This window comes from Palaemon carinicauda, chromosome 15 (assembly GCF_036898095.1).
Source record: "Palaemon carinicauda isolate YSFRI2023 chromosome 15, ASM3689809v2, whole genome shotgun sequence".
Classification (NCBI taxonomy): Eukaryota; Metazoa; Arthropoda; class Malacostraca; order Decapoda; family Palaemonidae; genus Palaemon; species Palaemon carinicauda.
Genome location: NC_090739.1, coordinates 126,836,543 through 126,864,111, shown reverse-complemented (window position 1 = coordinate 126,864,111; position 27,569 = coordinate 126,836,543). Strand labels below are relative to the sequence as shown.

The 27,569-nt window shown below is 42.1% G+C and overlaps 1 protein-coding gene across 1 annotated transcript in view; it reads right to left on the bottom strand.

Moving 5' to 3' along the window:
* Psn (presenilin) overlaps positions 1 to 23,698 on the bottom strand; it is a 55,388-nt gene extending 31,690 nt beyond the window's left edge. The window contains exons 1-4 of the mRNA XM_068388630.1: positions 23,424 to 23,698; positions 4,922 to 5,104; positions 3,977 to 4,143; positions 2,578 to 2,719 (exon numbers count right to left, since the gene is read on the bottom strand). Of these exons, the coding sequence (XP_068244731.1) occupies positions 2,578 to 2,719; positions 3,977 to 4,143; positions 4,922 to 5,104; positions 23,424 to 23,579 (648 nt within the window). The 5' untranslated portion in view covers positions 23,580 to 23,698. The remainder of the gene's footprint in view (positions 1 to 2,577; positions 2,720 to 3,976; positions 4,144 to 4,921; positions 5,105 to 23,423) is intronic.
* Between the last annotated feature and the right edge of the window lie 3,871 nt (positions 23,699 to 27,569).

Below are 27,569 nucleotides of genomic sequence, written 5' to 3'. Positions count from 1 at the left end.
TAACTGAGACTGCATGGTCTGCAGCAAAGACCACTTAGGGTCTACAGGAGCAGGTGCGGCAACAGACGGTGTGACTGCCTGATGCGGTACCGCTTTGCCTCTCTTAGGAGGTGAGCAGTCGTCGGAAGACTGCAGCGAGTCCGAACTGACCCAGTGGCTACAACTGGGCCGTTGGACTTGCGCGGAAGGGACCGACTTGCGCTTAATAAGCCGCGAGACCTTGGTCCATGGTTTCTTACGAGAAACCTCTTCCGCAGACGAGAAATAAATGGGCTCTCTCGTCTTTGTGTGGGTGGGGCGATCTTGGGTAGATACGCCCGAAACCACGGAGGGAAACGTCTGTTCGTTGATCAAGGCCTCTCGAACCCATAAGTCGTTCGACATTACTTCTCCCCTGGGCTTGGGAGCTTGTAAGAGGTCCCGGACTAGGTGAACGACAGGCACGAACAGACGAACCCTCGGACGCAACACTGTAACACTTTGCGCATATCACTTTATCACTTCGATTTTCTGTTTTGCACTTATTTCACTGAAATCGAAACTTTTACTGATTTCTACCTGAAACACGCAATTCTACCCTTCATTAAAAGGTAGTAATTGCGAAATCAGTCGTATAATGCAGCTCATTAATACTAGCAAAAAACAGAAAACATATATAAAGATAAAAAATTCAGTGGCTGGGAAAGAGACTAAACACTAGTTCAAATAAACTACGTTTACAATCTCTCACCGCACATAGCCTGGGGACAAGAATAAAACCCTAGAAACGTTTTACCTTCTTCCCCGTACAGCGACTAGGGACGAGAGTAACACGAGAACAACGTTACCCGCTTGAACGGAACGTTTTCTCTCCTCTCTCTCCCTCCGTCTCTATCTCTCTCTCTCTTTCTCTCTTGATTTCGCACCTAAGAGAAGAGCCCAATTATATATCGTCAAAAAACATGTTATTTGACTAAAGGAAAAAACTGAAAGGTTTTCCAAATAAAAAGTTCCTTTAATTTAGAATTTAAAACATTTAAGCTAAGAAAGAATGAACAAAACGTCAGAATCGATTTACTCTTACTGCAAAGTGAAACCGTGATACACTCTCTCTCTATCGTAACGATGGAGCGCATGTTGAACGTCCTGAACGTCAACAACTGCGTAGTCTAAAAAACTAAACGTTAGTTCATCTTTGAAAACAGTACGAAGACTATCAAAGAAATTCTTTCATAAAACATTAAATTTAAAAAGTTTTAAATTCTTTAAAGGCTAAACACGATATAACGGGCTCAACGTTGATTAACTTCGGTTCCAAGTTAGGACCGCCTACTATCAGGAAAGGTCGCATATAAACAAAACATAAAAATTTATTTTTATATGTTTATAATAAATGGAAAGTTAATCGAAGAGGCCTAATAAAGGCGGAGAGATATAAAATATATAGATCTATAACGTGTTAAGCAAAATTACTAAAAACCTAAACACACTTCCGTCTAAGGGAAGGGTCGGCCATTTAAAAGTGAAAGAGAGTCCATACTCTCTTTGTCACCATAATTAAATCTATCCAAAACGAGTTCAAGTTTTGAGATGAAGATAAAACACCTGCATAGCGAAAGCTCAAAACTAGAATAGTGTACTTCACCAAATAGTTGTGAAAACAAATCCAGTTAGTAACAGCGAATTAGTAGGTCTTGCCGGTAGCCCGACAGAGAGAAAATTGGTTCTGTGTTTACATTGAGTACTGAGTACCTGCTCGACAGATGGCGCTGTTGATGTACACCCCCTACCTGCATAGCGATCGCTGGCGTATTTTGAACGTAGAGTTTTCTGTCGAGCAACAGAGTTGCAGCTTATATAATCACCGGCTAAGTTTAATATTGAAAAATAGGGTTTAAAGGTGCATCAATATTTGTGGATTTTCAACAACCATTCATATAGCTGTTACCCAAACCCAGCAAATGTTAAAGAGGGACTGTCATTCACGAATATGTATAATGATAATTTATTGAGACAATTAAAATCCAATGCCACACTTAGTATTGTAATGGATTTTACCTAGTTTTCAACAAAATATCATCATTTTCATCCCTTCCTACGTCTACCGATGCAAAGAACCTCAATATATTTGAACACTGAATATCCAAAGGTCTCTTACATAACACTCAAAACAAAACAACAAAATATAGATAAAACAATTCTAGAGGATAGTAAAGAAATAAATACAAACACTTCAAGACATCAACAGTGACTTGGGATATTCTAAAAATACTCGTCACGCTAAGAAGAGCGAAGAGAGGAAAGTCCCCTTTTGTTCCATTTTTTTTTTTTATGTCGGCTACCAACAGAAATTGGGAGAAGTGCCTTGGTAAATAGGTAGATAGACTAAATCCCAATTAGGGTTAAAATCTAACCAAGCTTGAGGATCAAAGAAAACGTCGGTTGCTAGCATCTCGCATGTTAATTTTCACAAGGGTGAGAGCCATTGTCATGAACAACTACAAGATGGGCATGTCTACTTTTTACCAATGAATAATGTGATGCTTACAATAGATAATAACAAGCAATATCATTTCTACAAGAAATAATAATTCTTACCTTATAGCAACGTTGCTTGTAGAGGATAATGAGTATCACCGTCAACCCAACCACAACGCCCAAAAGAATAAGAGCATTGAGGGCCGCATCATGTACTTTGTCCGAGACGTTAGACGATTCTTCGTGAAAAGGTGTATACAGTCTGAAATGCAATTTTCAGCTAAGTTAGTTTATCGAATATAATTAGACCAAGTCTTGGTATTTACATACCATTCTGTAACTGATGAAATACTGAAAAAGTTAATTTGGTAGTTTCAACTGCCGAACAGGACCCAACCTATATTTCCAAGATGAAGTTTGCCATAATTTTTCAGATATAAGAAAAGCAATATAGCATGGTTGAAATCACACAGTCATCTGAAGTAACCACATAAGAAAACTACATCCGATTTTGTATTGTGTAAAGAGAATTTATTTTTAGGACTGTTCAAACAGTTATCTAGAAATTGGCAACCAAATATCCAATAACCCTTTTACCCCCAGGCTCTTTGGAAATTTCCAACCCTTAACCCCCCAAGGGGTTATTTTTTCCCCAGCACATTTTGCAGTATATATTTTTTAAATTGCTCTAACAGCCTTAATTTTTGTCATAGAGAGGTCAGGTTGGTCTCATTCTCTTGGAAAATGCCTGAATTTTCTCAAAAAAATTATTAAAAATATGAAAAAAAAAAATTTTATAGCATTTTTTTGCAAGGACGTACCGGTACGTCCATGGGGGTAAAGGGATGAGATTTGTGAAACGTACCAGTACGTCCTTTGGGGGTAAAAGGGATAATATAGATTTGACAAGTAACCCCTAAAGATAGAAGATGGTAATATTCATGTCTGTATCAATGCTTGTGTGAATTTTGTTACCTGTACAGTACTGCAAAGACATACAGTACAAGGTGCAGTACTAAAAATTCTTTACAACTACTTTTACAGTACTTGAGATTCTTTACAACTACTTTTAAAGTACTAAAGATTCTTTACATCTACTATTTCTCCCTAGATTCCTTCCTCTATGCCTATTAACTTTTCCCCACTTCTCTTTAATCTCTCCCTACATTCTTCTTGCCTAACTTCTTCAACTAAACCAAGTTCCAATTTCAGTTTCTATTTTAAAATAAACAATTTTTGATAGTTGCAAGAGATTTATAAAGGAGAGACTATTATTTTGGTAAACTGATTCTTAATCATATTACTGTATACCAATAATACTGCGATCATAATCGTTATAGAAAAAGAGCACAGACTCTTAATAGGAAACAGACTAACAAGACAATTAACTTAGTGAGAGAGAGAGAGAGAGAGAGAGAGAGAGAGAGAGAGAGAGAGAGAGAGAGAGAGAGAGAGAGAGAGAGAGAGAGAGAGAGATATACCTGACATCAAAAGAGAAATTCAAATTAGAAACACTTACAAATATATTCCTTTTTCCGTATAAAATGTAACTGAAGACACAGTGGCAACAACCACAAGCATGCAGAGTGAAACTGGGATGAATAACTTGATGACATGTTGTGCTCCATACTTGAGTTCTTCCTCTTCTTCTTCCTCCCACTCAAGATTGCCATTTGGCCGACCATTCTGAAAAAAGTCCAAGAAATGGAGGTCCTTGATCGAAAAAATGTAATTTTCACAACTTTATTTTTTCAGACAGTTTTAAAATCTTCAGGAAACAAACTTTCAGATATATAAAAAGAAAAAGAATTATGTGACACTATATTATGTCAGCATAACAATTATTCCTAAAAATGGGTCTCTACTTTCACAGAATTTATCATCAAATATATTATCAGACAGTAATCTATACAAACATACTACTTGAGTCTACTAAGTGGTAATCTTCTCTGAAGAACTTTGGGTAATCTTAAGCCATTTCTTTTGAGATAGTTTCCCATTTTATTCTTTCACTCCAACTCTATGCTTTTATTTACATTCCATCATTAGACCAGTCTATTTTGATGATTATTTTAAGGTTGATAATGCTATTTGAATTTACTGTTGAGACTTTATGGAGGAAATTATGAGGTCGGAGAATAGACAGATACATGGAGTTAATGGAAATGTACGTAAGATACTGCAGTAGGGTTGTGGAAATGCAATTAGAGGGGTTGACCAGGATGTGTAAGGTATATTTGATTAAGGGGAATGTTTCAAAGGAATAAGCATGCATACGAGACTTTAACATCCTAGAGATGGGTGTTCTACGTATGTGTATGAAGCTGTTAACATTATGGAAATTCTTTGCGTATGAAGTTCATCCATGATTAAACAGTTCACATACGAATGGAATAGATTTTTCATGTGTTTTCTCTGGAAAACAAGTTTAATGCCTAAAACATACCATAATTTAATTACTTACAGGCACTTGCTCCCTTCGATCTCTAGGATTAGGTCCATCTCTTCCATCTCGCCCTCCTCCAGCGCCTCCACTTTCTGCTCCACTCCTTCTTGGGAGACGTCGAACTGGTCCCTGGGGTTCAGTCTCCCTATGATTATCAGCTGGGATGGGGCCTGCAGCTTCCTGTTCAAGATCTTCTACATGCTACAATGGCAGAAAAAAAAAATGGTTAAGTTTCAGTTGTCTCCAAAGCATTATGGAAATACAGGTTATTTCATAGAGTAACCCACAATGATGATATTGAAAAGCTGTTACCCACCATGCCACAGCTATAATGTTAGATCGCCAATCTTGTAATGATAAAATTCCACAGAGTATTGCAATTGTATGATAAACCTAATGCACACAAACCATGCTTCTATTTTAAAATAAACTACAGGTAACTTCAATACCAAGATTTATATCTATTCGACCCCGCTTTGCGCAACTTCCAAACTGCACTGATACTCTTCAAATAACTCTTAAACAATGTTTAGGCAATCTTAAACCACAGAAAAAATTAGAGGAAAAACATGGCCATTTCAACTTTGCTGAAGTCTTACCCCTATTAAAGGCTGATAGTTTGTATTTGTACAGGAACAAATAGAGACTGGTATAACACGAAACTTAACCATTTTTCCTACTTAAAAATCTTTAGTATGTCTTCGTGGTTACGATAGTCATGAGTTACAATTCGCCATCACGAACTGGTTCTCATACAGTACTTGAAAAAAATAATTGTAGCTCAATTTCAAGTTACGATGTTTGGTTCGTTCATATGACAAACTACTTGCAATGTGGAGAGTAGCTAACGCTGTCGCTTGGCTGTGTAGTGCATTACGCGCCACTTTAGCATTAGTTTGCTATCTTTGTTTACGATATACTCGGGATTTTGGTGCTACTCTTTTTTTTAAATATTTTTGGGCCTTCTTTTGCTGTGCATCATGTCTGGAAAGCATAAGGGAGATTTCTGTAGGGAGCACATCCAAGAATATAGAATAGAACTGAAAGTGGACAGTGAAGCATAATGAAAAATGGAAATAAAGGTAAGGAATTTTTATATGCAATACTGTACATATTGTCTACTAGTACTGAATTAAAATGGGTAAACTATTGTATTTTAAAGGGAACATGATACCTGTGCCCCTGCAATAATCAAGATCCTGAGCATCCCAAAGATGCCAAAGCGTCAATCAGGAATAGAGAAAAAGAGTAAAGTTGGATTCTTTTCCAATGTCCAACCAGTGAGGACAGAAGTCTGTCTCCACAAACTGCTGAAATCAAAGTGGAATCGTAGCGTGTGAGCCGGTGGGGGGGGGGGGGGTTCCTTTCCCGCTATCAACTGTTGACAACCTACGTGGTAGGTGATGCATCGTTAAAAGTTTTAACAGCGGTACTCCAGATTCGCTGAAGTCATACTCCTATTTAAAGAACAAGGGTTTATACTCGTGTCAGAATTAGCAATAAACTATGCCACCAGCTAACCTAAACAAACTACCTAACCTAACCTAGTAGCCATATCCTTACCTAGCAGGGGAGGGGGTTCCCCCTGCAACCCCCCTTACACAGCCTTATTCAGTATACGACAGCCTAAAGCCCTTTGTGTACTTACTTAGGTTGGAGGGTAAAGGTGAGCTGCACCTTTCCGACTCACTACCCAACGCACAATAACCTCACAAATGAATGAGCATCAATCATTTATTGTTTTATGAGAAATTCTTAAATCATTTGCACCAAATTTATAACTAAATTCAACACCAATATAATTATATAAAAATAACAAATTAGATTCTATATCTAAAGACTTTTCATACCAAGTTCCCTTACAAATGGATATACAGTATACATAAAAACTACAACTTTTTTTTCACTTTCTTGTCCTTCTATTACACATAGATTCTGTCACACCGAAATGCTTATTTGTTAATATCAAGTCGGCACTTAGAACCACAGGTGGGGCAAATAGTGTCACTTTCACTTTTAATAACACCGTAATCTTGGCAGCACTTTATTATTCTATTGATGTTACCACAATAATGCAACATGGAGTTTTTATGATAAAACAAAGTTTTATGAATACTTACCTGGCAGTTATATATATATAGCTGAGTCTCCGACTGCGGCAGAATTTAATCGAAAATCGCGGCAACCGCCTTGTGGTGGTTGTGTGGTTAGATGGTTAACAACCCTTACAGGGTGGTACTTGGAATCATTCCCGTTTTCTGTTCCTCAGATTATCTTTGCCCGACCTGTCTCCTGAGGGGAGGTGGGTGGGCTTTAAAATATATGCAGTGAACCCTCGCTACTTCGCGGTTCGACCATCGCGGATTCACCACTTCGCGGATTTTTTCCATAACCCATATATATACAATAATATATATATATATATATATATGTATGCATGTATTTATGTATATATGTAGGTATGTATATGTGTATACATATAAATATATATATATATATATATATATATATATATATATATATATATATATATATATATATATATATATATATATATATATATATATATATATATATATATATATATATAGTATCTAAGGGAAATAGTATGGGAAATATGTCTGGGTAATAAGCAAAGCTCTACCTCCAGTTTGTTTCGACATTATGATCAGAGATAAATGTAAACAAAACATTGGTTGCCATTTTTTATCGTGCTTTTTAGCATGTTTAGGAAATGCATGATATAAAATCACCTTTAATATTTGTGCCTGTTTTAGTTTAGGGTACTGTAGTACATGCATTAAGTGTTCTGTACATTAAAGGGTAGTTTGTTAACAGTACTACGTACAAGGGAAGGTTTTAAAAGTCTGAATATACATGTTGAATAAATAGGTAAATATAGTGTCACTACTTCGCGGATTTTCACCTATCGCGGCCGCGACTGGAACCTATCTACCGCGATAAACGAGGGTTCACTGTATATAACTGCCAGGTAAGTATTCATAAAACTTTGTTTTATCATAAAAACTCCATTTTTATGAATAGTACTTACCTGGCAGTTATATATATATATATATATATATATATATATATATATATATATATATATATATATATATATATATATATATATAGCTGATTCACACATTTGGAGGAGGGAAACAGACAGAAAAACATAGTTGGGGAAACAACAAAAGAGTTGTAGGAGAACAAACACCTTGATTCCTTACCTGCTAAGGTAGCTGACTTCAAAGGTAACTGCCTCTAGAGTCAGAGTCGCTTTCCCTTAGGAGTGTTCAGCCAGGAATAGACCTGCTACGCTGCAAACAACTCAATCGAGTCTGTCAAAGGGGTAGGACCAACAACTTGACTAGACTTCAGAAAACTACCTTCCCATATAATAAAAACCTGCAACCTTACTAAAGCTAACCACCTAACCTTGCAGAAATAGATATAAACTATCTATCTGGACTGAGGGAACCGTACCACAAGACGAGGACCTCAGACAACCATAAAAAACACAAACCCATATACAAGTACATAAACTAAGGTTGAGTGGGGGTAGTAACTCCTTTGCCTAATACAGAAGCCGCAGCTACGTATGGGCCCAAGGTATAACACTTGTCATAGTCCACTCTTACCTCTCTGAGGTAATGAGAAGCGAAGACAGAGTTGCTCCTCCAGAACGTTGCGTCCATGATCTGCCTAACTGACATATTTTTCCGGTATGCCAGCGAAGCAGCAATGGCCCTTACTTTGTGAGCCCGTACTTTTAACAGGGCGAAGTTTTCTTCCTCACAAAAGAGGTGGGCTTCCCTAATAGTTTCCCTCAGGAAAAAGGACAAAGCGTTCTTTGACAGGGGTTTTTGAGGATCCTTCACCGAACACCATAAGGAGTTGGAAGCACCCCTCACGCTCTTAGTGTGGGCCAAATAAGCCTTGAGAGCCCTAACCGGGCAGAGGAGGCTTTCCTGTTCCTGACCCACTAGATTCGTGAGGTTAGGGACTTCAAAAGTCCTGGGCCAGGGTTTCGAAGGGTTCTCATTCTTGGCGAGAAAGTCGAACCTCAAGGCACAAACCGCTCCATTTAGGGTGAAGCCTACACGCTTCTCGATTGCCTGGACCTCGCTGATCCTCCTGGCAGTCGCTAGAGTCAAAAGGAAGAGGGTTTTCTTAGTCACATCTCGCAGAGAAGCTTGCGAGATAGGCTCAACCTTCCTGGAGCACAAAAACTTAAACACCACATCCAGGTTCCAAGAAGGGGGTCTTAAGTGCACCTGCTTCGTTGTCTCAAAAGACCTAATGAGGTCCTGCAAGTCCTTATTCTGAGATAACTCTAAGCCTCTATGCCTAAAGACGGTTGAGAGCATACTCCTGTATCCTTTAATGGTAGATACAGCCAGCTTAGCATCCTGCCTGAGGTACAAAAGAAAGTCTGCAATCTGGCTTAGAGAGGTAGAGGACGAGGAAACCTTGCGCCTCCTGCACCAAGCTCTAAAGGTCTCCCACTTTGACTGGTAGACTCTTTGTGAAGAGATCCTCCTTGCCCTGGCAATAGCTTTCGCCGCTTGTGCCGAAAAGCCTCGAGATCTAACGAGCTTCTCGACAGTCTGAAGGCAGTCAGATTGAGAGCGAGGGGGTTTTGGTGAAATCTCTCGAAGTGGGGTTGTCTGAGAAGATCTGGACTTGCCGGGAGTCTTCTTGGAACGTCCATCACCATGCCTACCAATTCGGTGAACCATTCCCTCGCAGGCCAGAATGGAGCCACTAGGATCATTCGTCCCGAATCGAGGAGAGCGAATTTCCTGACAACCCGATTGATGATCTTGAACGGGGGAAAGGCATACATGTCCAGCCCCGTCCAATCCATCAAGAAGGCGTCCACTGCAACAGCTTCCTCGTCCGGGACTAGGGAGCAGTAGTTGGGGATCCTCTTGTTTAGACCGGAGGCGAAAAGGTCTATTACAGGTCTGCCCCACAACTTCCAGAGGCTCCGACAGACATGCGGGTTGAGAGTCCACTCTTGGGGAAGGACTTGTCCCCTCCTGCTGAGCATGTCTGCCCTGATGTTTCTCTGCCCTTGAACAAACCTTGTCAACAGCTGGGTCTCGTTCTCGTTCGCCCAAAGGAGAAGCTCTCTCGCAGTTGACAACAGAGAGAGGGAGTGAGTTCCTCCTTGCCTCCTTATGTACGCGAGAGCTGTGGTGTGGTCGGAATTGATCTCCACAGTCTTTCCTGACACCGAGGTTTTGAAGGCCTTGAGCCCTAACAAAATGGCCATCAATTCCTTACTGTTGATATGCCAACTGATCTGACTCCCTTCCCAAATACCTGAGACCTCTTTGTTCCCTAGTGTTGCTCCCCAGCCTGACTCGGACGTGTCTGAGAATAACACTAGGTCGGGGTTCTTCTTGAACAAGGAGATCCCTTTTCCCAACAGAGCTGGGTCCAGCCACCACATCAAAAGATCCTTGATCTTTGTCGGAATGGGAAAAGAAAAAGTGTCCTCCTGGATCTTTCTGTTCCAAACCTTTGCGAGGAAGTGTTCCAGAGGCCTTAGGTGCAGTCTCCCCAACGGGACAAACTGCTCCAGGGAGGATAGAGTTCCCAGCAGACTCATCCACTCCTTCGCTGAGCATTCCTGCTTCCTCAAAAAGTCTTTGACTTTGTCCAGGCACCTGGTCTGCCTCTCCTGGGAGGGAGAAGCCTGAAAAAGAACTGAATTCAGAACTATCCCCAAATAGAGAATAGTCTGATTCGGCTCGGTCCGAGACTTCCCCCAGTTGACGATGAGTCCCAGGTCCTGAGTCATCGTATAAGTCTTCATTAGGTCCTCCAGACATTTCTCTTTCGACTGTGACCAGATCAGCCAGTCGTCTAGATAGAAGGAGACCCTTATCCCCTCCTGGTGTAACCAGCCTGCCACATTCGCCATTAGTCTGGTGAAAACTTGGGGAGCTGTGCTGAGACCGAACCAAAGTGCCTGAATTGGAAGCACTTGCCCTGGAACACAAACCTCAGATATCTCCTCAAAGACGGATGAATGGGGACGTGAAAATAAGCGTCCTGCAGGTCGAGAGAAACCATCCAGTCTCCTGGACGAACTGCAGCCAGCACTGACTGAGTCGTCTCCATGGAGAACTTTGTTTTCTCCACGAAGGCGTTCAGAGAGCTGACATCTAGGACTGGTCTCCATCAACCCGAGTTCTTGGGAACCAGAAACTGGCGATTGTAAAAGCCTGGGGAGGCGAGGTCTTGAACCGGCTCTATTGCTCCCTTGACCAACATCTGGTCGACTAGCTCCAGAAGAGCCTCTCGTTTCCCCGCGTCGGTGTACTGAGCCACTAAGGCTAGGGGAGTGTCTGAGAGAGGTGGTTTCTTTAAAAAGGGGATCTTGTAACCTTCTTTGACGACTGAGAGGGACCAGGTGTCTGCCCTTCTCCTTTTCCAAGACTGCCAAAAACGAGACAGTCTTGCCCCTACTGGTGTCTGGAGGACTTCCATCTCATTTTTTGGACCGGGGCCTAAACGCACCCCTGTTGGTCCTTGAGGAGATCCTGCCCCGAAAGGGCTGTTGAAAATTCTTCTCTTCCTTCTTCAGAGGAGCAGGAGCTACAGGTAAGGTCTTTCTAGCCGACCGAGACAAAAGGTCCTGAGTAGCCTTCTGAGCCAGAGAAAGGGAGATATCTCTGACCAGAGCTTCAGGAAAAAGATGACGTGAAAAAGGGGCGTAAAGCAGCTCCGACTTCTGGGCAACAGTCACAAATCTAGAGGTGAAGGAGCACAAAAGGGCCCTCTTCTTTAAGACCCCTGCTGAGAAAAGGGAAGCCAATTCATTAGCTCCATCCCTTAGAGCTTTGTCCATGCAGGACATGATACTCGTCAGGTCCTTCGTGTCCTCCAGGAGTTCAGACTTCCTGGCCAGAGTCCCGAGAGACCAGTCCAGGAAGCTGAAAACCTCGAAAACCCTGAAAATTCCCTTGACGAGGTGATCAAGCTCCGACATGGACCACATCACCTTGGCAGAGTTTAAAGCATGCCTTCTTGCCGAGTCCACAAGAGCCGAGAAGTCACCTTGGGAGGAGGCAGGCACTCCTAACCCCAAAGGTTGTTCCCCTGTCTCATACCACATACCGGCCTTGGAAGCGAGCCGAGACGGTGGAAAAGAAAAGGTGGTCTTGACAGCTTGTCTCCGTTCCTTCATCCAATCATCCACCTTAGCGAGAGCTTTCCTGGCCGAAATTGAAAGTTTCATTTTGATGAAGGCCGAAGACTTAGTAGCTTTCTTCCTGGTAAATTGAGACTGAGGAGAACAAGGGGCCGAAGGTTGAAATTCCTCCCCATAAAGTTCCAAAAGAGAGCGAGAAAGAACCTTATAATCACTAGAAGAGTCGGCAGGTTTTTCTTCCTCTTTTGAAATATCTTCGAGGTCTTACTCAAGGATAACATCCTGAAGAGTTGGGCTGCCAGCAGTCTGGCACCGAGAGCTGTTTGAATCCTGGCGCCGAGCGCCGCTAACATCCAGTCGGCGAGAAGCAGTATCGTCACGATGACGAGAAGCGGTATCGTCACGATGACGAGAAGCGGTATCGTCACGATGACGAGAAGCAGTATCGTCACGATGACGAGAAACGGAATCGTCCTGAAGATGCAGGCTGCCTTCGCCTTGAAAATGCAGACTGCATTCGTCCTGTTTCCTAAGAAATGAGGCAGTAATGTCCTGGCGTTTCGAAAGAGAAACGGAATCGTCACGGCGCCGAGAACGAGACAGTATCGTCCTGGCGCCGGGAGAGGGGGTAAGGAAATTCCTGGCAGCGTGACGATGAAGAGGGTGTGCGTTGTCGTACGGCCGACGAAGTGCACAGAGGTTTCTTGGGAGAGATACTAAGATCTCTCTTAGAAGAAGATCTCTTAACAGGCAAAGAGACGTCCTTACGTCTGACGGACTGAGAAGGGTGGCTGAAAGCTTGAACTAACGATGAAAGTTGTTCCTGCATAACAACCACGAAAGCTTTAGCAACCTCCGCTGGCTCTCGCGGTGCCGAAGACGTCAGTTGTCGTACGGCTTGACTGGGAGCGCTGGCAGAAGAAGTAGGGAGTCTAGCAGGATTAACTGGGCTAAGGACTCTCTGTTTCGAAATCGTCTTCCGAAGGATCAGGATCTCGGCTACTCAAACCGGGAGAGGGAGAGCGAGACTGCATATCCCGGTCCACCCTCTCTTCATTGGCCTTGATTCGTAACGCCAATTACGTCTGGGAGAACGATCAGGCGAAGACACAAACGTATCCGACACGCCTTTCCTACGGCGGTCAAGAGCAGCCTGGGAGATCGCAACAAGACTGTCTGAAGCGACGACTGACCGAGGATAAGCACCTCTCACCCCCTTTCGGCTTTCGACGTACCTTCTCCCTTGGTCCTGGGAGCTTGGTAGAGGTCTAGACCTAGGGGTATGACAGATTCGATCAGTCGCCACCTCCACTGCACTTTCACAAGCACTAATTTCACTTACACCCTTACCTTTAAAGGCCTCCAATTGTGCTTTAATGGCCTCTAATTCAGCAGCTAATTTAGCATACCCAGGGTCATCCGTAGGCACAGATCCTGTAGAAGGGGCAGGAGTTACTACATTCGGGGAAGGAATAACTTCCAAAGAGGTTACAAGCAAAGGGTCAATAGATAAATCTAAGCTAGGCTCACTAGCAGACTTTGACTTTGATTTAGCTCTTCTAACTCTATCAATCTCAAGTTTGCGCACATAGCGCTTCATAGCTAACCAATTATCATCACTTAAAACCTCGCATTCCTTGCACTTATTATCTAAAGCACATTCAAACCCCCGGCAACCCATACAGATAGTGCGAGGGTCAACCGACACTTTCGGCAACCTCGCCTTGCAAATATCATTCGCACAAATACGATAATGAATTTTTTCACTCATGATAAGAAAGGAAAAAAGACAAAAAACAAACACGATTGCCAAATCCCAACACAGTGTACTTCACCAAAAACGAAGTCCAAAAAGGCGATCCGAAAAAACTCTAAATGGCGGACCAACGATGTTATCGATCCGGCCGGCAGAGATAATCTGAGGAACAGAAAACGGGAATGATTCCAAGTACCACCCTGTAAGGGTTGTTAACCATCTAACCACACAACCACCACAAGGCAGTTGCCGCGATTTTCGATTAAATTCTGCCGCAGTTGGAGGACTCAGCTATATATAACTGCCAGGTAAGTACTACAGTATTCATAAAAATGTTATTTTTATTAATAAAATAAATTTTTGAATATACTTACCCGATAATCATGTAGCTGTCAACTCCGTTGCCCGACAGAATTCTATGAAGGGATACGCCAGCTATCACAATACTAGAAGGGGGTGTACTTACCAGCGCCACCTGTGGCCAGGTACTCAAGTACTTCTTGTTGACACCTCCTCAATTATTCCTCGGTCCACTGGTTCTCTATGGGGAGGAAGGGAGGGTCGATTAAATCATGATTATCGGGTAAGTATATTCAAAAATTTATTTTATTAATAAAAATAACATTTTTCAATATTAAACTTACCCGATAATCATGTAGCTGATTCACACCCAGGGAGGTGGGTGAAAACCAGTGTACAAGATTAAAGGATAGCTAAGTATCCCATATTTCATATAACAGTTATCTCAAATAACAATGAAATAATAAGTACCTGGTAAGGAAGTCGAATTGAACCGTTACTCTGCCTCTTTTTTAAGTTCGTCTTCCTTACTGAGCGCAGCGTTCCTCTTGGAGGCTGAATCAACCCAAAGGTGCTAAAGTATATAGGGTTGCAACCCCTACTAAAGGACCTCTACAAAACCTCTAACCCAGGCGCTTCTCAAGAATGAATAGACCACCCGCCAAATCAAAAGGATGCGGAAGGCTTCTTAGCCTACCGTAACAACCATAAAAACAACAATAAAAGCATTCAAGAGAAAGGTTAAAAAAGGTTATGGGATTAAGGGAATGTAGTGGCTGAGCCCTCACCTACTACTGCACTCGCTGCTACGAATGGTCCCAGGGTGTAGCAGTTCTCGTAAAGAGACTGGACATCTTTAAGATAAAATGATGCAAACACTGACTTGCTCCTCCAATAGGTTGCATCCATTATGCTCTGCAGAGAACGGTTTTTATTAAAGGCCATCGAAGTAGCTACGGCTCTTACTTCGTGGGTCCTTACCTTCAGCAATGCAAGGTCTTCCTCCTTTAAGTGAGAATGGGCTTCTCTAATCAGAAGCCTTATATAATACGAAACCCCGTTCTTGGACATGGGCCTCGAAGGTTTCTTGATGGCACACCATAAGGCTTCTGACTGTCCTCGAATAGGTTTAGACCTCTTAAGATAATATTTGAGAGCTCTGACAGGGCAAAGAACTCTCTCTAGTTCGTTACCTACCATGTTGGAGAGGCTAGGTATATCAAACGATCTAGGCCAAGGACGTGAAGGAAGTTCGTTCTTTGCTAGGAATCCGAGCTGAAAAGAACATGTTGCAGATTCGGTCGTGAAACCAATGTTCTTGCTGAAGGCATGAACCTCACTGACTCTCTTAGCTGTTGCAAGGCAGACGAGAAAAAGAGTCTTGAGGGTAAGGTCCTTGAAGGAAGCTGACTGGAGAGGTTCGAACCTAGATGACATAAGGAACCTTAAGACTACGTCTAGGTTCCAGCCTGGAGTGGATAGACGACGCTCTTTAGACGTCTCAAAAGACTTAAGAATGTCTTGAAGGTCCTTGTTGCAAGAAAGGTCCAAACCTCTGTGGCGGAGAACTGAAGCCAACATACTCCTATACCCTTTAATCGTAGGGGCTGAAAGGGATCTCTCATTCCTAAGATGTAGAAGGAAGTCAGCTATTTGGGTCACAGAGGTATTGGTAGAGGATATTGAATTGACTCTACACCAGCTTCGGAAGACTTCCCACTTAGATTGGTAGACTCTACGAGTGGAAACTCTTCTTGCTCTGGCAATCGCACTGGCTGCCTCCTTCGAAAAGCCTCTAGCTCTAGCGAATCTTTCGACAGTCTGAAGGCAGTCAGCCGAAGAGCGTGGAGGTTTGGGTGCAACCTGTCTACGTGAGGTTGACGTAGAAGGTCCACTCTTAGAGGTAGAGTCCTGGGGATGTCGACTAGCCATTGAAGTACCTCTGTGAACCATTCTCTTGCAGGCCAAAGGGGAGCAACCAGCGTCAGCCGTGTCCCTTCGTGCGAGATGAATTTCTGCAGAACTTTGTTTATTATCTTGAACGGTGGGAATGCGTAAAGGTCGAGATGGGACCAGTTCAGTAGAAAAGCATCCACATGAACTGCTGCAGGGTCTGGAACAGGGGAACAGTACAGCGGAAGTCTCTTGGTTATGGAGGTGGCAAACAGATCTATGGTAGGTTGACCCCACAAGGTCCAAAGTCTGTTGCACACACTCTTGTGGAGGGTCCATTCCGTGGGAATGACCTGATTCCTTCTGCTTAGGCGATCTGCTGAGACGTTCATATTGCCCTGAATGAACCTCGTGACCAGAGTGAGGTTTAGACCTCTTGACCAAATGAGGAGGTCCCTTGCGATCTCGAATAGGCTCCTCGAATGGGTCCCTCCTTGCTTGGAGATGTAAGCCAAGGCTGTGGTGTTGTCTGAGTTCACCTCCACCACTTTGCCTAGCAGGAGGGACTTGAAGTTCAGCAGGGCTAAATGAACTGCTAGTAGCTCCTTGCAGTTGATGTGGAGCAATCCCTGTTCCTCGTTCCACGTTCCCGAGCATTCCCGTCCGTTCAAGGTCGCACCCCAGCCCGAGTCCGATGCATCTGAGAAGAGATGAAGATTGGGGGTCTGAATAGCCAACGATAGGCCCTCCCTGAGAAGGAGATTGTTCTTCCACCACAGGAGAGTGGTCTTCATCTCTTGGGTGATTGGGATAGAGACTGCTTCGAGAGTCGAACCCTTGTCCCAATGAGCTGCAAGATGGAATTGAAGAGGGCGGAGGTGGAGTCTCCCTAGCTCGACGAACAGGGCCAGTGATGAAAGGGTCCCTGTGAGACTCATCCACTGTCTCACCGAGCAACTGCTCCTCTTCAGCATGCTCATGATGCATTCTAGGGCTTGGCTTATCCTGGGGGCCGATGGAAAAGCCCGAAAATCCTGACTCCGAATCTCCATTCCCAGGTACACAATGGATTGGGAGGGAATGAGCTGAGACTTTTCTATGTTGACTAACAGACCCAGTTGTCTGATTAAGTCCAAAGTCCAGTTGAGATTCTCCAGACAGCGACGACTCGTGGAGGCTCTCAACAGCCAGTCGTCTAAGTAGAGGGAGGCTCTGATGTCCGATAAGTGTAGGAATTTTGCTATATTCCTCATCAGATGAGTGAACACCATAGGAGCTGTGCTTAGGCCAAAACACAGGGCTTGGAATTGGTAGACAACCTTTCCAAAAACGAATCTCAGGAAAGGTTGGGAGTCTGGATGAATAGGAACGTGAAAGTAGGCATCTTTCAAGTCCAACGAGACCATCCAGTCCTCCTGTCTGACCGCTGCTAGGACCGACTTCGTCGTCTCCATCGTGAACGTCTGCTTGGTGACATACGCGTTGAGCGCGCTGACGTCCAGCACCGGTCTCCAACCTCCTGTCTTCTTGGCCACAAGAAAGAGACGGTTGTAGAAGCCCGGGGATTGATGGTCCCGGACTATAACCACTGCCTTCTTCTGCACAAGTAGTGACACCTCCTGGTGCAATGCTAGCCTCTTGTCCTCTTCTTTGTAGTTGGGAGAGAGGTTGATGGGAGATGTGGTCAGAGGTGGTTTGAGGCAGAATGGAATCCTGTAACCGTCCCTCAGCCAACTGACAGACTGGGCGTCTGCACCTCTCTTCTCCCAGGCTCGCCAGAAGATCTTGAGTCTGGCTCCTACTGCTGTCTGGAGATGCGGAGAGTCAGTTTTTTCCTTTAAATGTCTTGGAGCCTTTCCTAGACTTGCTCCTGTAAGAGTCTGGACGGGAGCTTCCTCGGCTGGGGGCTCTACCACGAAAGGGCGGTATGAACCTCGTAGCAGGGGTATCAGCCACTGGGGAGCGATAAGTCTTGGGGACTGAGGTAGCAACCTTAGACTTACGGGCCGATGAGGCTACAAGATCGTGTGTGTCCTTTTGTATCAGGGCAGCAGACAAGTCCTTAACCAGCTCTTCGGGGAAGAGGAACTTCGAGAGCGGAGCAAAAAGGAGTTGTGACCTTTGACAAGGTGTAATGCTGGAGGAAAGGAAGGTACACAGCTGTTCCCTTTTCTTCAAAACCCCTGATACAAACATCGACGCAAGCTCACCAGATCCATCCCTAATGGCCTTATCCATGCAGGACATTAATAGCATGGCAGAATCCTTGTCCGCAGGAGAGGTCTTCTTGCTGAGGGCCCCCAGGCACCAGTCTAGAAAGTTGAACATCTCAAATGCTCTAAATACTCCCTTCAGTAAGTGATCAAGGTCTGAGAAGGTCCAGCAAACCTTAGAGCGCCTCATTGCAGTTCTCCGAGGCGAGTCTACCAGACTTGAGAAGTCAGCCTGGGCAGAGGCAGGTACTCCCAAGCCTGGTGCTTCTCCTGTGGCATACCAAACGCTCGCTTTCGAAGTGAGCTTAGTCGGAGGGAACATGAAAGAAGTTTTGCCAAGGTGTTGCTTAGTCTGCAGCCACTCCCCTAAGATCCTTAACGCTCTCTTAGAGGACCTTGCTAGGACTAGCTTAGTATAGGTTGACTTAGCTTGTTGTATGCCCAGCGAAAACTCGGATGGCGGAGAGCGGGGAATAGCAGAGACAAAATGGTCTGGGTAAACCTCCCTAAGCAGAGCCAAGACCTTACGAAAGTCAATAGACTGTGGAGAAGGCTTGGATTCATCCACGTCTGACGAGGGATCCAGGTGTGCCTCCTCATCATCAGACGCCTCATCACCAGAGTGTAGCGAAGAGATCGGACAAGAATGCTGAACAGCAGAGTCAGAACGAGTAGGAACAATATTAGTGGTTTCCTCTTCAAGTAACTGTTGAGGGAAAACCTGAGGCTCAGACTGCAAAGGCTGAATAAAAGACGAAGCAGAAGGAAGGCGCATGGGTGGAGGAGGCTGACTCCTGGTTGAACCCAAGGGTTGCGCTTGCTGAGCTGTTGGCGGAAGCGGAGTAGCAAGTTCCTGTTCCTGTGGTGTGAGCGGAGCGCGATGAGGTAGAGGCTGCGCAGAACAAGGTAAATGTCTCGCAAGCTGAGGCTCCTGAGGTGCAAGGCTAAGGTGTAGTGGTGCTTGCCTTGTGGAGGGTTGAGCTCGCTGCAGCGAGAGCTGAGGAGACTGACTCATGGACGGGAGAGGTTGTTGTACCTCAACCGAGTGTTGCACCACTGGTGGAGCAGCAAGTGGAGGCGGAGGAAGAGAGGTATAATCCTCCTGATCCCATTGTAAAGGTTGCCTTAAAGAAGGCGGAGGCTGAACACCACTGGGAACAGCAAACTCAGAACAAGGCTCAACATCGTACGCCTGGCAGGTGGTACTGCGATCAGGCGGAGCGAGCGCAGGCGGAGCGAGCGCAGGCGGAGGGAGTGTAGGCGGAGGCGGAGGCGCAACACTCTCAGCCCGACACTCACGCATCAAGTCCGAAAGCTGTGCTTGCATGGACTGAAGAAGAGTCCACTTGGGGTCGGCAGAAACTACAGTAGGCTGAGGTAAAGCCTTAACAGTCGAGCTCTGTTGTGGCAGAACCTTACTCCTCTTGGGCGGAGTGCAGTCGACAGATGACTGCGGCGAGTCAGAGCTGAGCCAATGACTGCAACCTGGCTGAGCACTCGCGGACTGGACTCTGCGTTTAAGTGGTCTCGAGACCTGAGACCAACGTTTCTTCCCTGACAGTTGATCAGCGGACGAGAAAAAGACGGGCTCAATCGTCTGCAGGTGGGAGTGACGGTCTTTGGAAGACACGCCCGCAACCACCGAGGATACTTCTGTGCGCCTAACAAGGCCTGCCGAACCCTTATGCCCTTCGACATTGCTTCTCCCCTGGGCTTGGGAGCTTGCAAGAGGTCCCGGACTGGGAGGACGACTGGCTCGCACAGAAGTATCCTCACGCACCACACTGGCACTGACACTAGCACTTGGCACTGCACTGACACTAGCACTCGTCACAGCACTGGCACTAATTCCACCCACTGCACTCTTGACCTTAAGTTCCTTGACTTCGGCCATCAGAGACTTATGATCACTTACCACTGACTCTACTTTATCGCCTAAGGCCTGAATAGCACGCAAAACAACAGACATATCAGGCGGAGGGCAAACAGTAGGTTCGGGGGTAGCCACTACAGGGGTAGGAAAAGGTAGGGGATCATGAGGTGAGGAAAAAAGTGAAGAGTGAGAAGAACTCCTCCTAACTCTACCTCTCTCTAACTAAGTTGAATATTTCAAAAGACGGACAAATTCCAGTTCCGAAAGTCCGGCGCATTCCTCACATCGATTTTCTAACTGACAGGGCCTGTCCCTACAGTCAGAACAAGCGGTGTGAGGATCTACCGAGGCCTTCGGAATACGCCTATTGCAAGACCTACATCGTCTATGGGAGGGGGCTTGCGAAATGTCAGACATCTTGAATCCAAAGAGTTAGCCAAAGGGGTTTCCAAAATCAAGCAAAAGATCGTTAACCGTTAATCAGGACTATATAAAAGCTATCTAGCTAATATAAGAAGGTTTCCAGTAAAGCGACAGCCGAAATCTGAGAGAATACTTCACCAATTAGCCGTGAAAATACTCGAATATCATAAGCGTATCCCAGAACGTCTTGCCGGAAGCACGACAGAGGAATAATTGAGGAGGTGTCAACAAGAAGTACTTGAGTACCTGGCCACAGGTGGCGCTGGTAAGTACACCCCCTTCTAGTATTGTGATAGCTGGCGTATCCCTCCATAGAATTCTGTCGGGCAACGGAGTTGACAGCTACATGATTATCGGGTAAGTTTAATATTGAAAAAAAAATATTTATAATTTAAATAACAATTGAGACAAGAACTTGGGAGAAAATCCACAGAAATTGATGTCAAATTGGATGGTAAATGAGAAACCGCACCACAAGTTGAAGGTTCACACACCTCCATAGCTCTCAAAAGACTGAAAAATTAGCAGTGGAAATTGTGTGAAAAGTGTTCTATTTCCAAGTAAAACTGTCACCTGACTGGGTATTAAAGTCACGTGATTTTAGTTTTGTTAAAATGCTAGTCCTTATTAGAATGTGGATAATCATCATTGGTTAAAAACTATGACGTTTGGGCGACGTCTTGCTATGTAGCATAGAATCGATGTTGTAATAATGACATAATCTGATTTTAATGTACAAACGAACAAACGAGAGCTCAGTCTGAAGATGAATTTGAGAGTGTTATGAAGCCGAAGGACTTCATTTTTTCCAGGTGGGTCAAATCCAATTTTGATTTTCAAACCACTTCTTGACCTAGCGCCGCTTAGATTTAGGCCTATATACCGAACGAAACCTTGGACTTCACTCTTTCTAGTGAAAATACTTAAATTTGATACCTTGCTGGTGGAGCTATTGTATAAAATTACTAGGTACAAATGGAAGGCAGAGATAAAAGAAAATGGTGGTTTTGAAAGTCATGATATAGAAAGAAATGTAGAATGTAAGCTATGTGGAGCAGAGATAGAAGACCTCGCCCATTTCTTACTTTCCTGTCAAGACCACAGAGAAGAGAGAAGAAAAATAAAAGAATTACAGCAACCATATGAAGAGGGAAAAAAGAAGATAATAGGAAATGTTTTATTTAAGGAAGAAAGAATGGAAATAAAGAAAATATACACATCAGATGTGGAAAAAAAGGGAGAAGAAAATAAAAGCACTAGATTAAAGATGAAAACTAATGAGGTGCAATGGAAAGGCAAATCCCTCCGCCCAGCAACTAAACTGAACTGACCCATCATAATTAAAACACTATGAATTTCCATCGGCAATCATCATTAAAAACGTTCAAAACATCACAGTATACACTGAAAAGCAGTCTTATTTTCTACAAACCATTTATTGCACTGTTCTATAATTATATCATCCATAACTAATGTTTGCATGGCAAGTGATTTTGCCTGTTCGGATTTCGTGCTTGCCTACCGGAAGCATATTTGGGAGTATATGAACATAAAAAAATATAAGTTAATAACTAAAATGTAAATAACTAAAAGGCAAATCCCTAAGCCCAGCAACTGAACTGAACCAACCCCATCATAATTAAAAAACTATGAATTTCCATCAGCAATCATTATCAAAAACGTTCAAAACATCACAATATACATTGAAAAACAGACTAGTTTCCTACACACCGTTTATTGCACTGGTCTATAATTTTACCACCCTTAATTAACGTTTGCATGGCAAGTGATTTTGGTAATAGTATAGAACACCACGCTCTCCATTTACTCCAATATAATGTAATCCTGCAGTTATCACCTTCTTTCACAGTAATTAGGGGGTTATTTAAATTCTGGGAAAGCAATAATTAGCAAGATATGTTGAAGAGGGGAGAAGGGATTATAAAAAGAAAATAGCTCTGTTTCCTCACTAAACGACATGGAACTGACGTCAACATAGTCAACTAAACAGATCGTGATGCCAGCGTACATAAACAGAAGTTCGTGATGCCAGCGTACATTTGATATACTGTATATTCAAAATATACTTAATCAAGAATTGTGATTACTCAAAAGTGTCACTATTTGTAAATTGCATATTTTAAGGACACTTTTGAGTAATTAATCCATTTTTAATTAAGTATATTTTGAATATACAGTAAATCAAATGTACGCTGGCCTCACGAACTTCTGTTTATGTACGCTGGCATCACGAATTCTGTTTGGTTGACGATGTTGACATGCAAGTTCCAAGTCATTTAGTGAGGAAACCGAGCTATTTTCTTTTTAAAACCCCTTCCCCCCTCTTCAACATATCTTGCTAATTATTGCTTTCCCAGAATTTAAATAACCCCCTAATTACTGTGCAAGAAGGTGAGAACTGCAGGATTACATTATATTGGAGTAAATGGAGAGCGTGGTGTTCTATACTATTACCGTGATTTTGCCTGTTCGGATTTCATGCTAGCCTACCGGAAGCATATCTGGAGGAAGTATATGAACATGAAAAAATAAGTTTACCTCTAAATGAAGTTAATAACTAAAAGGAAAATCCCTCCGCCCAGCAACTGAACTGACCTATCATAATTATAAAACTATGAATTTCCATCAGCAATCATTATCAAAAACGTTCAAAACATCACAATATACATTGAAAAGCAGTCTTATTTTCTACATACCGTTTATTGCACTATTCTATAATTTTTCCGTCCATAACTAAAATTTATATGGAAAACTCGATTTAGGGCTAGCCTACCGGAAGCATATTTGTAGGACGTATATGAACATAAAAATTAGTTTATCTCTGAATAAAGTTAATAACTAAAATGTAAATAAATTACCACGTCACAATTTACCTCTGCTTCAGGATTAATGCCAATAGGATTGGTGGGCAGACGTGAAGCCTGACTTCCTTCTGGATTTTGAGACTTTCTTTTCTTCCTTCCCTTAGGAGCTCCATCCTCCAACGAAGTCACTCGTTCTTCACGATCTATATTCACATGTCCATCCATAGGAAATATGCACGAAGAGGTTTGGGAATTAAGAATATACGGATTTTCACTATAGCGATCAGGTGAGTCACTTTGTTGTCAAAGTCTTTTGTTTACATCTGCACCAACGACATCTATTGTCTATAATAGAAAACTTGCGCTGTCCAGAAATTTTGGCGCAGTCTTGTAACATTGTAAGTTGATATAGAATCATGTACATTTTTTTTTCTGCCAAATTGTAATAAATTTACGTTTATATAAATAAAATTTCAAATCTTGTTACGTTTAATGATATTCCTATTACTTCTTTAATACACCCATTGTTGCAGAAAAGCGCAAGGGCATATATCTAGAAATTTTGGTGCAATCATGTAACATTGAAAGTTGACAAAGAACCATGAATATTATTTTTTTCTGCTAAATGTTAATAATTTAATGTTTTTATCATTAAAATTTCAATTTTTGTTACGTTTAATGATATCCCCATTGTTTCTTTAAGACACCCATTGTTGCGGGAAAGCGCAAGGGCCAATATTATGCATGCATATTAATTTTCAGGGTTTAGCAACAGACCTTAATAGTCTTTTTCATTTCATTTTAATAAAATGTAAGATAACAGGTGTTCGTAAGCCTCAGCATATGTAAAAAATGTCAAACTTTTTAACGAAATATATTCCAGCTTTGTACCTCTGCTCCATCTCGCAATTGTCATTCTGTAAGCAGGCGTTTGTTTCAATTTGTTTATACTTCTCGATTTGAAAATATTACTTTGGTGTATTTCTCAATTTTCTCGATTAACAGACAAATATCCTACCACTGTAATAATTTTTATTTAATAATAGTTTTTCCTGCCCTTAACCATAATAATACCCCATTATTAACATTGACAATTTGCCGGACGAGGTGGTACACTCAGAGACAGTGACACAGTTTGAGTCAAGACTTGATAAATTTTGGAAAACACAGGATCAAAAATTCAATTATAAAGCTCAGATAAACACCACGTGCCACCGCCACCCACATAGTGTCCTGGCTACCATACTGGAGCCACAGGCCCCCTAGGGCCTCTTCCAGGAAAACGTCTGTAAAAATCTGTAAGGAACCTCACGTTACTCCTTAACGCAACATAGGACGAAGAGTCCTTACCCCGGTTTTCAATTAATACAAACTTGCGATAGCTTTGAAAATCAGGGAGTAGTGAGGCTTGGTTGTCATTATTCATACACCCTCAGAACTCAACCTATATCACATTATCCCCTTACAGAATTTAACCTAGAGTAGTCCTGTTTACCAAATTATTTTTTACTTAAGAATATATATATATATATATATATATATATATATATATATATATATATATATATATATATATATATATATATATATATATATATATATATATATATATATATATATATATATACACCAAGACAGTTCCCCCAATTTTGGGGGGTAGCCGACATCAACAAATAAAACAAAACAAAAAAGGGGACCTCTACTCTCTACGTTCCTCCCAGCCTAACAAGGGACTCAACCGAGTTCAGCTGGTACTGCAAGGGTGCCACAGCCCACCCTACCACATTATCCACCACAGATGAAGCTTCATAATGCTGAATCCCTTACTGCTGCTACCCCCGCGGTCATCTAAGGCATCGGAGGAAGCAGCATATATATATATATATATATATATATATATATATATATATATATATATATATATATATATATATATATATATATATATATAAATATATATATATATATATATATATATATATATATATATATAAATGGTTAAGCATGACTCATAAAAAACTTCCGCTATTATGATAGTGACCATCCTCGAGTAGAACTACACAGTAGCTGTGCAAGTCATATGAGGAAATATATTTGCCTTAAGTGATAAAGATTTGCACGATTCATGGGGCTATTGATCAAGTTAGTTCGCGTGGTGTAAGTAGGAGAATCTCCCCTAGTCATGTGGGGACCCGCCATTTTAGGTTATATCAGTATGTATCCCAGATGACCCAAGTTTCTTGCCATTTCATCTGTACAAATAGCTGTGACTAAGGCAAAATTATGTTTCCTGTGGGTTAGGGTATCTTCCCGCTCAAAATCGTTAGTGCCATTAGTGTCTGCAATCTTACCATCCTTGTGAGCTAAGGTTGGGGGGTTTGGGGGAGCCTTTAGGTTTATCTGCTGAGTCAACAGCAGCCACTGCCTGACCCTCCCTGGTCCTAGCTTGCATGGAGAGAAGGCTCGGGCGCTGATCATATGATATATGGTCAGCCTCTAGGGCACTGTCCTAATTGCTTGGGCAATGCCACTGTCCCTTACCTCTGCCATTCATGAGCTACCTTTAAACATTTAAACCTTTAATTTTGGTGCCATCCCATTTAGTGTTTAACGAAACATCTTAAAATTCATACACAGCACTGTTATTTATGGGTTTAAAGATCATTAGTCGTAATATTACAGATGCCTAAATTTAAAAATGTTTGTGTGAGAAAAGCTTTATTTTTACTGCGACGAGTGAGAACACTAGCATGGTGGCTTACATCAACAAGCAAGTAAGCACTACTTCACGGTCTCTTTTCGAATTGGCAAAGCAGACGCAAACTTGGGCATGCAACAATGCAGTAGAGATGTCAACAATGTTCATTCCAGGCAAGAGGAATATTCTAGCCGACCCCCTCAGTTGCCAGGTAGAAGTAGCAGGAGCAGAATGGCCTTTACATCCTCTAATAGCAGAAAGGATTCTGGCTTTTGGGGACTAACTGTTAATAAACCTGTTTGCCATGCAACTGAGCAAAAGCTCCCAGTATTCTGTCAGTTCCAGATTCACCTAGCCTCTTTGTGTACTGGGTTTTCAGTGATTTTAAAAAGCCATTGTCATACGGTTTACTTTTTGAGGGATTTTATCTCTGTTCCTCTTCTTGTGCCTCAAAATGTGTATCCTATTATTTAATACATTTTAATGTTACATACAGCACTTCTGTATATGTAGGTCTCTTCCCTTTAAAATCTAGATTGTTATAAGTAGTTCGTCATTTTTTTTATATGTATATTTCTCAATTAATTTTCCTATGCATGCAGTATAGATTTAATTTGGCTTAATTATAGACTGATACATAGTCTTTATTTCAGATTCTCAGAAAAGTAGAACTTTATTTTGATGCAATTTCTGCGATTTATATATACTGGGTATTTCTATTTTCAGATCTGTATTTTGCTTTAGATGTTGCCTTTGGATTGAGTATGATGAATAGATTCCCCGACATGTCTACAAAGGCTTATTAAATGATGAGTATGTTATGTCCGGCTGTTATTTATTCATTTCTCTTTCCATATACGCTAGTGCATTATTATTATTATTATTATTATTATTATTATTATTATTATTATTATTATTATTATTATTATTATTATTATCAAATGCTAAGCTACAACCCTAGTTGGAGAAGCAGGATGCTTTAACCCCAGGGGCCCCAACAGGGAAAATAGCCCAGTGAGGAAAGGAAACAAGGAAAAATAAAATATTTTAAGAATAGTAACAACATTAGAATAAATATTTCCTATAAAACAATAAAAACCTCAACAAAATAAGAAGAGAAACTAGTGTGCCCGAGTGTACTCTCAAGCAAGAGAACTCTACCCCAAGACAGTGGAAGACCATGGTACAGAGGCTATAGCACTACCCATGCATTTATATTTGTGTACCGTAGTTTTCTTAATAAATGTTACTCTAAGTTGCTACAATCATTTGAACATCATCTAATGTATTTCAGTCTTGTGCCATAGAGATATTGATTATTTTGAATTTTATGGTATCAAATTAGCTATGGTGAGAGCTAAATCCTGATTCTCATTTGGAGGTTATTGCCTATTTATAGATATTACCATAGAATAAAAGTAAACTTGAATCATCAACTTGACCCATTAAGGATGAGACTTATTTTTACTACTGCTCAGACATACTCCACCTATACAGTACTTCTCTGACCTTCATTC